The sequence below is a fragment of the Daldinia decipiens genome, assembly GCF_022478715.1.
Source record: "Daldinia decipiens strain CBS 113046 unplaced genomic scaffold F4813scaffold_47, whole genome shotgun sequence".
NCBI classification, from domain to species: Eukaryota; Fungi; Ascomycota; class Sordariomycetes; order Xylariales; family Hypoxylaceae; genus Daldinia; species Daldinia decipiens.
Genome location: NW_026054590.1, coordinates 121,272 through 135,153, shown reverse-complemented (window position 1 = coordinate 135,153; position 13,882 = coordinate 121,272). Strand labels below are relative to the sequence as shown.

At 48.3% G+C, this 13,882-nt stretch overlaps 3 protein-coding genes across 3 annotated transcripts; 1 reads left to right on the top strand and 2 right to left on the bottom strand.

Moving 5' to 3' along the window:
* Nucleotides 1-33: 33 nt before the first annotated feature.
* On the bottom strand, nt 34-4,573 carry F4813DRAFT_393660 (uncharacterized protein; the record flags this gene model as incomplete). Its single annotated transcript, XM_049247451.1, has 2 exons — nt 34-2,009; nt 2,056-4,573. 2 exons carry the CDS (start codon nt 4,571-4,573, stop codon nt 34-36), a joined length of 4,494 nt encoding a protein of 1,497 aa, XP_049095439.1.
* A 3,220-nt stretch (nt 4,574-7,793) lies between these two features.
* Nucleotides 7,794-8,213, bottom strand: F4813DRAFT_393659 (uncharacterized protein; the record flags this gene model as incomplete). Its single annotated transcript, XM_049247450.1, has 2 exons — nt 7,794-7,955; nt 8,019-8,213. 2 exons carry the CDS (start codon nt 8,211-8,213, stop codon nt 7,794-7,796), a joined length of 357 nt encoding a protein of 118 aa, XP_049095438.1.
* A 2,044-nt stretch (nt 8,214-10,257) lies between these two features.
* Nucleotides 10,258-12,976, top strand: F4813DRAFT_374401 (uncharacterized protein). The gene has a single exon (XM_049244924.1). It carries the CDS (start codon nt 10,528-10,530, stop codon nt 12,790-12,792), a length of 2,265 nt encoding a protein of 754 aa, XP_049095437.1. The 5' UTR covers nt 10,258-10,527; the 3' UTR covers nt 12,793-12,976.
* Nucleotides 12,977-13,882: the final 906 nt, after the last annotated feature.

Here is a 13,882-nt window from a genome sequence, read left to right as displayed (position 1 = left end):
TCTTGTATCTTCCGGGCCAAGGATTTTCGGATTCTATTCGACCTGGATGGCCAAGGCACCCTCCGGATCGTGGACGTCATCGTCATCGTCGCTGAGGTCCTCGCCATGTAGAGCGCGGTTTGCGTTGTCGCGTTCGGCGTAGATTTCCCTACGCTTCGTCTTGGCATGCTGTAAGCAATCGACATACGTCCTAAACTTAACGATCTCACGCAGCAAATAACTGCTCTTCCGCTCCCAGTTTGCCATCGCCTTGCCAGCGTTATGGCCACGCGGTGTAAAGGCTAAAAGCATCGGTGATCTGAGTTGATTGTGCCTCTGGAGGTCTTCTTCAATAGATTTGACGTAAGTCTCTAGGATTTCTAACTGCTCATCTTCGGAGGCGTTGCTGGGACGCAGAGATTGTGCCGGGGCGGTCCATTCAGCAATATGGATTCGGTCGCCTGGTAGTTTAGCGCGCGAGCTACCACTAACGTCAAACGACGAACGAATGCTGCTTTGGAGGCTACCTTGGCGACTATGCATGCTGGTACGACCTGCTGCTGCGCTACCTGGGCGCACAGGTGGGGGCGGCTCGTTGGTGGCTATTATAAGGGCGTTGTTGATAATTGCATCACTCCAGCCGTATTCCATATTGCTAACACCGCCAACTAGCGGGTGCGTGCTTAATCGGGCACTCCAGTAGTTGACCGCGAGAACAAACTCCTTGCCAATCTCGGGAGTACCAACCTGGAAGAGGTGGACAGCGCCGCTGGGCAAGCTGAGGGCCCAAACATTTGGCCGGCTGCGAGAATAACCGGGCGGGGGGAGGGCGGATGCGAGTGTCTGGCGGAGCGAGAAAGACCCGACACTGGTAGCATTCTCCTGCCAGTTTCCACCGCCAACAACGGCACCAGGAGCGGGCTTGCGACCAATGCGGGCCTTTTGACGCATTGACTTGGTCGAGAAGGAAAAGAGGCTCATTGTTCCCTTTTGGACGACAGCAAAAACCTCGACCCAATTCCTCTCTTTAGATTTCTTATCTACGCCATCTAGATGGTGCTTGTGAACGAGAAGGCCTTCTTTCACCCAGGGCGAACCAGCAAGCTCGAGCGATTCATCATCGAGGAGTTGATTATTCTGCATCTCCTCGCTCATGATGGATTGTCCACTAGTGCCCGGGGGGGCATCTTCACGTATTATAGCTTGACTCAGAGCATTAGCAAATCCAATTGATTGATGGTAGTCACCGTGCGGGTATGAACTGAACGAGTCCATAGACATCGAAGTTTGGGTCCTACCCAACGAGTAACGGCTCCATGTAGCAGATGAGGTAGTGGGAGTCCAGATTGAATTTCCATCTTCGAAACTCGTACGGCTCGAGGAGAGTCCATTGCCAGGGAACCTCGGCCTAGACCGACTCTTTGAATTCCATCTACTTCCAGGATTGCGGGTCGGGTCAACGATCCTACCGCGCACAGAGATGTGACCCTCGGACGGTGTCTTCGACAGGACGCTTGGGCTGCGCTTGAGCATACCCATGACCGAGAGGCTACCTTGCGCTTGGCTCTGTGATTGACCCGGCTCAGCTCCAAAGAGAGGGAGTCTTTCATCCCGAATTGAAATATATATATCTTTTAATACAAGCTCCATCTGCTGGACCCATGCCTTCATAGAACCTTCAAATGGAGTCTTTACGAGCGGTCCGCACGTGTCAACCGGACCGTCTGAGTAGTTACCCATCGACGACTCTGATCGTGGTAGCGGCATGAATGATGATCTCCAGCTGGGTCGCTCTGGTTCCGGTTCAAAAGCAGTCCCAATGTCTGGATCGAAGGGATTCAGTGAACTATTCTTGCCGGGCAAGATGCTAGCCCGGTCAAACGCTTCAGGAATAGAGTCAGCTATCGCATGCTTAACAGTAGTCATGGTGTTCTTGACAAATTGGCTCTTGGTCATCTTCTGGTCGATGTCTGCCAAGTGGAGATCGGTGTTCAAGAGCATGATTGAATAACACAAAGTATGTATTACATCTGCGATGCGTTAGTCATAAACAACGATGTAGTCTAGCTTGCTTACCAGTAGTCTTGAAACCGTGATTGGGGTTACAGTCACACCACCGATTTGAAAATGCGACCAATATCCGATCGACCTGCTGTGTCTCGGCCCTGAAGACGAGACGACTACATATTTGCCGCAAACTGGCAAGCACACTTTCGTTCGTGAAGTCATAGATATCCATGTATGCCTTCAGGGTTCTTTGTCTCACGAGACCTTCCTCTCCCATCCAAGCCGCTGCTTTCTCCTTTTGGATGAAATCTTCGTTTCCATCAAAGATCTTTTGGGCCTTCTGCCGGTCATCCTCTGTCGGCTCCCCTACCGACACTTCGGGCTCATCTAAAGGCGAACCCACGACCTTTGGGCTGCTTTCAACACTGTCCACCCTGACACTAGGTAAGCCATTGGCGGACTTGTGAAGTGAACCGGGGAAAGTAGACATCCTCTTAGGAACCTGGCGGCTGCTAGCAACTTGTTGGCAATCCTCTTCAGGTGTGATGTTCTGTTGAAGCGGCAAGTTGGGTGATGGAGTGGGTCTAGAATCTTCATCTCTGCTGTCATGCTGTTCGTGGCTTCTGGTTTCCTCGAATCCACCTTTTGGATCGTCCATTTTTGGAGAAGATTTGCTGCTTTGCCGCTGTTGTTGCTTGCGCGTTCCACTAGGCGGCGGCTTTTCACCTTCATCACTACTATCGTGGAAGAATGTCGCGTCACGAGCCTCAGTTGATTTCATAGGAGGTAATTCAGGGAGGTCTCGCATTGACATTTCCATTTCCATTTGAGACCGTCTACGAGCAGCGTCCTGACCTCTTAAGGCCGAGGTAGATTTTACAGTCCGGATAGTAGCATTTGGACTGGGCTCGTAGTCAGGAGAAAAGCCTCGAGACTTACGAGCGTGTTCATCATCATCCTGCGACTCGTAACCTCGTAACCGCGGCGAAACCTCAGGTCCTGGAGATAAAAGGGCGCTAGGCACAGACGACATGTTCTCTTGTAGAAATGGACTCATGATCTCGCGTAAGCTGCTAACAGGACTGGCTTCACGTTGAATGCTTTGTTCTTTAATTCGACTGATTTCCATAGGTACCGGGGGCGGCGGTACTGGAGGTTCGGCTATAGACTTCTTCCGCCTTCTAAAGAACGACGACTTCTTATGGAGAACCTGAGGCGGGTTAGACGGTCGTTGCGAATCCCTTGACGGAGGGGTCGGTTGGGCGTTCGTCTGCGATGCTATATGCTGTAACTTGTTAGATTGCTCAGCGCTTTCTGCTGGCGTCAATGTAGGTTGGGCCGGTCTAGCCTCCGGGACATTTGTGCTATTCCGATAGCCAAATATCCTACTGAAAAAACCCTGCTTCACTTGCGGTGCTGGGTTGGGAGCGCCATGCAGGGCTTCCTTGGACTTCTCATACCCGATATGTGGTGCAGGTGCAGCATCTAGATCGGCCGAGGGTAACGGGGGCGGCACCTCACGCGGACCACCGTGCTTAGATTGCGTCGTTCTCATAGTGCTACTTCTCGATCTTGCAGCAGATTTCTTGCGATCGGGAGTCTTCGACTCGGGCTCCGGCGGAGGCATAGGCAGAGGGCCGACGGGACTGGACGGCATATTCAGGCGACGGGGCCCAATAGGTATCGTTGGCGTCGGCGCTGCTTCGTAATCATCAACAAGGAACGTGTTAGAAAAATCTGTCTTCCAAGCACTAAGAGAATTTATAGATGGCCTTTGTCCGTAGTCAAAACTTGATGACCTCCCACTGATACCGTGGGCCCACCGCTGAGTGGTTAGGACTTGGGCATAACCACCGACATCGATGCTGTTGGTGCTACTGCTCTTGCTAGTCTTACCTCCTCTCGAATGCAACCCCCGCCCGCCAACTGCGTTGGGGTGGCTACGTTCTCGCAAACTATTGATCCGACCCAAGCCAGACTGAAAGCCTGAACTGCTGTTGCTACGTCGCCCTCTCGAAAATTGACCCGACATCCTGCTAGATCCGTCATCAGTACCCTCAAAGTCAGAGCTGTACGAGTATCCGTGGCCGGGTCCAGCACCAGAGTTCCACACGCGTCCCGGCCGGGAACTAGCCGTCATAGACCTTGAGTACTCGTCTGCCCTCGGCGGACTATGAGGATCATCGTCATCAAACAAATTATTCACAGGCGTGTTGATTTGTCCCAGGGAGAATTGATCAAGAGATGTTAACATATTAGTCACGAGCGAGTCGCGCGTGAACTGGCGGGACGGTAAGGACAAGTCGTGCGAATCTCTCACATTCCTACCTCTAGGCAGGTCAGGCAGATCATGTTCGTTCCCTCTAATTTCGTCAGAACCATTATCTAGAAAAGAATCGTCCGAGTCGCGTGAAGGTGGCAAGTTCGAAGGTACTCGATATGCTCGACTGGACACGGGTGGTTTCGTTTTCGACCTTGTCAGCGGCGTAGAAGGCATAGAATCGCGATCTCTAACAGGGCTCGAGATATTAATATTCAAATCCGGCCGATGGCGCTGGCTCTGTCGATTGTTGTCGGAGGAATACATCGCAGGACGTTGATTGGTCGATTGGTCGGTTTAAATTAAACAGAGCAGGTTGGACGACAGCCGAGATGGGGGCTGCCATACGTAACACGGAGACAAGAATATAGAAGATTCGCTTCTGAATCGATCCTCTCGATATTCAGGTCAAGCTGGCTGCTACCGACCTCTGCGGACCGTCGACACACCTGAAATATCGCGACCGAGGTTTGATTCGTCCGCACTCGTCACTCTTTGGCCGAAATCGTACTTGGACGGGTAGTTAGAGAAAGACAAAGCAGGTAATTATCAAAGTGGGCTGAGGTTCACAGCATGTAAGGTACGACGAATCGGGGAGATGTGCATCCGTAATTAGAAACAGTAAGTATTAAAGTATTAAAGGGGCCAAAAAACGTATGAGGAGCACCGCTCGCGGATAGATTAGGTGGTAGGAAACGAGCGATAACGAAGATTGAAGGATTGAAGGAGAAATGATATTAAAAAAGAGGGATCTTGACCCGATCAAGACTTCCAAAGCCTCCAATGATTCGATAACTAGTTGAAGTTGGTAAGTTTAGGTATCGGGATTAAAGTCAAAGGTCAAAGGGGGGGGAAAGAGAGACGACAGGGACCCAAGATTTGGTCAATCCTGCGGGAGTTGGAAGCCAAAGTGATGTTTTGGGGAGTTCGCGTTAAGTTTCAGAGATTATTGGGTCAACTGTCAACTAAAGACGAGCTAATGGTTAGTGGTGGGGTTTTCAGGTACCTGCGACACCTAAGTGGTCGAATCTGATTCCACTAGATAGTTTGGGGTACGTTGTAGTACGTTGTAGGAACACCTTCCCCCGCATAACATTACTGTACGATTATGTATATCAAGTACCTACCTTAACCTACCAATGAAGCTACTAATTCAATGCTACCTACCTAACCTAGGTAGGTACCTAAGGTATGTAAAGCTTGACATTGCTACTTTTTCTCCTAGATAAAATCTAATACACGAACAATCAATGGAATGTCTTTAACGAAAATACCTAACGTTTAGACATATTGTATTTTTATGATTAGGTAGTTTTTAATGTTTAAATTATTTCAAGTAAAAAGCAAAGACGTTTTAATGTTATGTTTATATTTCATCTAAGAAACATTTATAACTAAAATGAAAAAAGAGCTTATAACTATTATAAATGATCTATATGTTTAAGAGGTAGGTAGGTAGTTTATAGTCTATAAGCAACACCATAGTGCCAAATTCACAGCCTGACTGGCTAGTTCAACTTGTGATCCTCACTTACTCAAGGTTGGCTGACTTGCATGTTGACTCCTAGATACCCCTCATCATACACAAATACGCATATAAAGGGATATCGATCGGTAGGATGTGGAGTGAACTGTGAATGTTTAACTAGTTTAGTGGTCTTAGGGATAATGAATAAGATAACACTTCATAGCCATCGATATATATTAATTACCATATATTAACATTCAACTCGGGCAAACACCACATGCCTACCGTTAAGACTAGGCGCTGACTATCGGGATTTACCCTCGAATCCTTGCGGCCGCGTGGACTTGGCCTGCATTCTACCGACCTGTCACCCAGGCCCAACTTTTGCTTCTTTCGTGGTGAAACTTGCCTTATCTACATAGCAAGCACACCACTTATAAACCTAGATCCCTTGCCAGAAGTTGTATCATAGTTGTCCTAAACTGAAATACTACATAAGCTAATACTTGCTGACAAGCATTCGTCAAAGTAGAATTTCAACAGCCAATCATAGACAATAGAAACGCTTCACCTGCCAGGCGCTTTCACTTTGCATAATGCGCCCAGAAAGGCCTAAAACAGAATCCGAATCAGATCTCTCTAAAAGAAGCCATGGGCGACAAGGTGACAAGAGCACGATCATGGTATCATCGGCACTTGTCGCGGCGCTTTTTCCTGATTACCCACAAACCAATGACTGGGCGAAGCCAAGTTGATAGTGGCTTCTTACCGTGAAGAGCATCCGAGATCGTTTCCTAAGAGTTGGCAGATGATCCTATGTAATGACTGACGAATGTTGCACTACCTTATGCAGCCAACGCAAGTCGTTATACCGCAGATGCAGTGGATTTAATGCCAATTCAGGTTGATGACTCTTATCAATAGTTACATACATATTAACTGTAGAATGCGGCTGGGCCTGATCATCCGGTAAAATGCAATAGAGGAACCCTATTCAAGCGATCTACGGTACTATGGGAATTATAGCCCCTATTTATTTTTTACCGGATTCTGCTGCGTAGTATGTAGGTAGGTATGTATGTATGTATTCGATCTTGGTGGGTAAATAAGATCTACCTAAATGCCGCATTTTATTTTCGCCACCAGATCTATTTCTAGCAACTCTTCCGCGGCGTTGGAATTTTCTAGCGCTCTTCCTATTCTTGCCGCCGAGGATTATGTAGGTAGATCTTTTCCTCATATTCCCGATTTAGGAGTGTTAAACGCCGTTTGCTAAGATTCGAGCGTATCGCGCAGATCTAACCGAACTTCCCCTTTCAGATATTTCGCGTCTAAACTCAACCACATCGAACATGCAGGCTTACAATTGATTCTTCAATCACCGTTAGCTAGAAAGCCGTCACCAGCATCCTCCAGTTTCAATGAAACTAGACGAACCCGAGGGGACAGCCGAATTAGTCTAGAGAGCGGTTACCTGCGATTCGTAGTGTGACGGCGTCTCGGCAATAGTTCCGGTGACATTTTGTCTGTCGTGGAGCAAAGGTTGGCGAAGCGAACTGGAATGTGGAGGCATTTTTCTGCATTTCCCCATATTGATAGTATCATAAGCTGAGATGAAATAGAGGATAGTCATGAATCTTTCTTGTCTGTCCTCCTCAACACTCGTTGCCTAAGGAGACTTATTTGCCCTCTACTTCAGTATTCTATAGGCTTTTTTTCATTTCTTTTTCATTTTCTTTTTTTTTTTTACTTACTTATTCATCAATCACACTTCGTATATTTACCTCCTTCTCTCTGGGAACATCTTCGGGGTCGGGTGCTTTTATTTATATATTACCAAGCTAAACTTCAGGCCTATATGCGGCCTCTGGTTACCTAAGAGTTCGAGTCAAGGTTATATATAATTGTGCTCCTGACAGGTTATCTACCATACAGGTTGTGTGCAACAAGTAGCTACATACAAGTGCTCATCCCTGCTAACGCAAATCGATACAGGACCGACAGCGTCGGGGAGTGAACTCACGTAGCACCACTTCCGCTCCCATTCACATTCGACTGATTATGCCGGACGGCAAACTGCCTGAAAGCATCCATGTCGACCATCACTAGCGCACTGTCTTCCGTGGCGTCCAAGTCGACGCGGGGAACGCCCAGATTCGTAATCCTACCGCCACGATATGCCTGATAGGCCTCAAGTCAGCGGGCAGTGCACAGACACCATCTGCAACCGCCTTTCAAGCCGACCTGGCGTAGGTCGTTCCCGTGTGAGGCGGAGAAATCAAGGAACTCGTCAGTAACGATACCGGCCACGGCATGGTTGCCCGGATCGATGCCTCCGCCGGTGCGACAGTAGCCGTCACGGAAGAACCCAGTCATAGGCTGCTGGGAGAACAGCTTGAGTGGCTGTTTGAATACTGTGATCGGACGATCCCCAAACATGTGAGTAAGTAAGCACTACAGCACGAAAGCTCGTAATTGCGGAGAGGCTTAGGTAGGTGAGTTGTTAAAGCATGCAGGTGTTCACTCCATACCGTTAAGCGGACTTGATGCCATGGCTTCTCGGGCTCCTTCAGCAACCAAGTGGGACTTGCGGCTCGTATTTGTTGCGCTACTTTAGGTAACAGCAACTAGCTATATGATCGTCAAAGAGAATGAAGGCGATGTCTATGTATATATCATTCGTGCTGGCAAGTTTTTTTGGAAGTGGATTAGGCTAGAATCTTTTCATTCATTCAATGGAACTAAGAAGTCTGCCAAATCCTGCTGTCTTGTTGGACTAATTCTCGGCAGCATACAAGTTACATAATATGGAGCTCCCGGTGGTGTAAAGGTGACGTCACTAAAACGAGTACGAAATAGGACTCAAGACGGATGTAAAAGGTTGAGCTAAGAGAATTGTTACGGCAATACAATTCTTTCGTTCTTGTCATCGCGATTCGGTTTTTTTCTTTGTTCTTTTTTCTTTTTTCACTAACTAGTTTGAATATCAACATCTCGTAACAATTTATTTCACCTAAATAGTTTCCCCACGGCTTCCCAGGTAACCTTGTCGACTAACCCCATCGGCATTGAAATTGCGTACCTTTTTAATCATAAGCCCCCTTGTCTGACAAAGCCGGTCATCGCAAATCGGGCCAATATTGTTATTCATACTGAGCCATTCTCTCACATACTTCCCTAGCGTCGGTAAAAGGGGATTGCGTGTAATCGCCTATTAATTACGTAGAAGTGAACTAGAATTAAAACAGAACAAGAGCAAAGCCGCAGGTTGTTGACATGTATTTCTATGTAGGATTAGTGAGATACCCATATACCCCTATTATGATCACCTCAGTCTCCGTGCCCCTGAAATGCATCCAGATCGAGAGACAAGACTCAACAACAGTGGAACCAAAGGTATGGCTGCATACATATGAAAATTTTCACTGGGCCAAGAAGTACATAGTTGAGCACGATTTGAAATACACAATACTAAGAAATTCCATCACGAACAACAAACCCCTCGGCCCGGGTGATATGCAGGTCAGGCCAATGCAAGTCAGCATCATGGCGTGGTCTATCACCGTGATAGTGGCCCGCTAACGGATGTACGTTTAAACTACAGTCCCGAAAACTTCTGAAGAATATTCTACTGAGCATCGTGAAGTATAGAGAAACAGGATGCTATGATAGAAAGGAAGCCTTATACGCTACAAAACACGAGCCGAAAGCTGCAAATTAGTTGATATTTCTAACGTCCCCTATTCCTATTCCAGATTGGGAAAACGCCACGGCACCACCCGGATCTACCGGTCCAGCGAGATCTCTACTCAGCTACAACGTAGCATTTTGTGAATATTATGTAGATGCATTAGGTACCTGACACAATAACAAAGGAACACTGAATGAGATCTTGGGACTAGTATCACGATATAGGATATTGGCCCATGCACGACAAAGGCTATGTATGCATAGGTATACATGGTTGGGTTCTAGATGGTCTCCGCTCTTTTCTACGAAAGAAGATATGACCGCCATTTAGAGCGATATATTATATTATACGCATGTGAATTAGATATTATCTATCGTATTTGACTGGAGATTAAAGATGCTAAATTTGGGAATACTTGGAGCGTGCGCTAACGTATTCAAGGGGTATCTGAAGATAATAGCCAATCATTCCCCATACCATTCCAATAAGGGTATTTAGGTGACAGTATGTACGGTGTCGCGGCCAAAGCGCCAGCGGCTGGACTCATTGGTGGACAGTAAAGACAGCAACTTGGCATGGCACCCTTCGCAGGATCTACACCAATGCCAGTCGAGCTTTAATGCAGCTCCACTTGCTTTGCTCGTGTCTGTGTCGTATTGGGGTTTACGAGAGGTACAACCTGCGCCAGCCTCAACGTCAGCCCACCCGCCGTCTCTGCGGAGACGATAGGTGATGGATCATGGCTTCATGGAATTTACGGGGATTTGGTTCTCTGTGGAACCCTAAGATTGACTGGTATCGACGCCCCGGTCTTTCACTCTCCTTAAAGCCTACAGCAGAGCGATGTCACTCAATCGTATGGATATTAAAGAGTCTCTCGCCGCCCAGATATTTGTCTCCTCCTCATCGGCTTCTGCTCGCTCAACTGTATAAACAGCCAAGTTCACTCGCTTTGACTTGTGCACCACAGTCGCTTCAGATCACGGTCGTTTCTTGTCTCTCGCTAGGAATATATTTTTAATACCTAATATAATACTCGCCCGAGTACGTAAAGCCACCGACATGCAAGGTCTATTGCTGAGCCTGGGGGCTCTCGCCCTCGCCGGCTCTGCCAGCGCTGACTCCAAGCGTCACTACCCCGTTGCGCCTGAGCCATACCCAACATACCCGGGTTACCCGACGTTTCCCGAGAGCTCGACCTCAACTAAGGTCGCCACTCCGTCTTCGTCAACTTACCCCGTGAGCTCCTCTACCTCCGTTCCAGTTCCAGGATACCCGACATCCCCCGAGTCGAGCTCTACGTCAACTTTCGAGGTGACGAGCTCCGCTTCGGCTTCGTCCTCGTCGACTATTCCGGGATATCCAACTTTCCCTGAGTCGAGCTCCACTACGACTTTCGAGGTGACAAGCTCAGCTTCGGCTTCATCCTCATCTCCTGTCAGCTCTTCTACTACTCCAGGATATCCGACGTTCCCCGAGTCTAGTTCTACTACAACCTTCGAAGTGACAAGCTCGGCTTCAGCTTCGTCCTCAACCCCCGTCAGCTCTTCTACGACTGTTCCAGGATATCCAACGCTCCCTGGATCGAGCTCCACCTCAAGCTTCGTGACAAGCTCAGCTACGTCGTCTTACCCGGTCAGCTCCGCCTCCGTCTCTACCTCTTCGTTCGAGGTCTCCAGCTCTACTTCGTCGTTCGCAGTCTCTAGCTCTACCTCTTCGTTCAAAGTCTCTAGCTCTAGCTCCAGCGAGGCGACATTTTCCACGACCGTCCCCTCGTACCCTACCTTCCCGGGTAGCTCAGTCTCCATCTCGAGCTCTGTGAGCAGCACTCCTTCCTCCAGTGCTACCACTCTAGCGACTACATCTGTTCCGTCGGTCCCAACTTACCCCACTGGCGGTGCCAGCTCGTCTACGTCTAAGTCTAAGATCAGCTCTACCTCAAGCTTTGAGGCTAGCACCAGTTCTTCCACCTTTGTTCCCAGCACCAGCACCATTGTGACCTCTTACCCCACCATTCCTACAACGCTATCTACTGGTGTTTCCACCACTTCGGGAACTGCCCCTACAACTCAACCCACTGGTTCGTCTTCCTCCAGCTGTTCCACCACTGTTCCGACTGGCGGCTCTTCCTACAGTGCATCAGTTCCTACCGGTTCTACCTCTCTACCAATCGGCTCCACCTCTGTCCCTATTGGTTCCTCCTCTGTCTCGACTGTTGTACCCAGCTCTTCGGTTCCTACCACTGGAGTAGAGTACCCCACCACCGGTCCCGGTAGCACAACGACGCTGAGCTCCACCAAGACCAAGACCAAGTTCACTACTTCCACTATCTACACGACGACCAAGTACACCGTTACTTCTTGCGCATCTACTGTTCCCAACTGCCCGGGTACTCCGTATGTCACTACTGAGACCGTCCCTCTCACTACTACAGTATGCCCTGTAACGTCTACTTCGGAGACTGCCACTGTTCCCGGATATCCCACCTCCAACACTTCCGAGGAGCACCCAACCACCAGCCCGACTAAGGGACACCCGACTACCAGCCCCACTGCCCCTAGCTACCCTACGACGACTGCCCCCACTACGGAGTACTCCACTTCGACCCTGTACTCGACCACCATCCGCACTATCACTTCTTGCGGACCTGAGGTTCCTGACTGCCCCGGCAAGCCGCACACTACCACTGAGACCATCTCTATTGGTACTACTCTCTGCCCCGTGACCTCGGTCAAGACTCCTACCATCACCAAGACTCTCACGCCTTACCCCAGTGTTCCTGTTGAGACCCCTGGCAAGACCCCCTCCGTACCGGTTGATACCCCCTCTTACCCAACCGGCCCAGTTGAGACTCCCTCTGTACCAGTCGAGACTCCTCCTTCTCCTACCGGCCCCGTCGAGACCCCCACTATCAAGACCCCCACTGGACCAGTTGAGACTCCTTCTTACCCTACCGGTCCCGTCGAAACCCCCGGCTACCCCACTGGACCAGTTGAGACTTTCACTCCTTACCCGTCTAAGCCTCTCACCCCCTACCCGACCAAGTCTTTCTCGCCCTTCCCGACTTTCACCACCACGCCTTTTGTTCCCGGATACCCGACCGGCCCCAGCAGCTTGACGACTTCCATCAAGACCCCGCCGCCATACCCTACCATTGTGCCCAGCGTCAGCACTGAGGTACCCCCTGCCGGCACTGCTAGCACCGTCCCTCCCCCGGCCGCGACTCCCACCACCGGCTACCCTACCATCCCGACTGCCGCTGCTGCTCACGTGGAGCGCGGATTCGGATTCGTGGTCGCCGCCGCCGTCGCTGCTGCTCTTCTATAAGCGGCTTAGGTGCATATAAAGGCTTGCATACAAAAGGGTGTTTTAAGGTTTGGTGAGATTGCTTTGTTTTAAGCAGGTTTGGATGAGGATACACGATTAGGAGTATGTTAGAATGGTCTAGAAAAGGCGGTTAGCCACCATTTTATATAGCTATTTATTTAATTTCAACATTCATTTGTCGTAACATTCGTATACAAAATTACATAAGAACTTATTTTGGTAACTCGTGCCTTGTTTTTCTGTTGATGCCTAGCCTTGTTTTTGCCGTTTTCATATGTTAAACATATTTTGGTTGTATTAGCCTTATGAGAGTAGCATGTTGCTACGTAAGACTCTAAGCAATGGGTCTTCTTATAACTAATTCTATCTGTGTTGTAGCTATAGGATCATTCAGTTGTAGCTCGTAGATAGTACTTACCTACGAGTAGCCCTTATTAGTAGATGCACTAATACCTAATGTTATAATGTGCTCGGAATCTTCAATTTTGGCCTTACTACGATATACCTCTTTATGAGATAACCAGCCGATACATTAGGAGGTGGTAGTTATATGCTATTATTATGAGCTTATGTTCGAACAAATAACACTTACCCGACAAGACTTTGAATGCATGACCTATATTTTTATTTATCTCTTTATTAATACCTTGTTCTTTTCATTGTGTACCAATCGTACCTTCTTCTGTAAGCATGGTGCGATTGGAGAAATGAAGATTTTAAGAGATCAATAATACTGAAGTTTATCGATTTTGATAATACATCTTAAGGAATCGTAAATACGATTCAAACCTGCATTAACCGTTGGTTAGTTATCGCACACTACTATTCTAACATACCCAGGTATATGATTTAGCGTATATTCTTTTATTCGAGGGGATATGTGTCGTGCTCACGGTGTATTTACTCCAATGTAGCAAGATTCATAATTTTAGTGAGTTGTAGTGACATAAAAACATTACATCTGGGGTTGACCTTAGATAAACTCAACATTATGATGGTATGACCCTGTTGGGAGATATTGGGATAGTATGTAGAACTGGAATCTCAGAAGTTAACTCTTGCAAGTTGTCATCATTTCCACTATATTCCA

Excerpts from the sequence above, each read along its gene's own strand:
- F4813DRAFT_374401 (XM_049244924.1), top strand. The coding sequence starts at position 10,528 with ATGCAAGGTCTATTGCTGAGCCTGGGGGCTCTCGCCCTCGCCGGCTCT.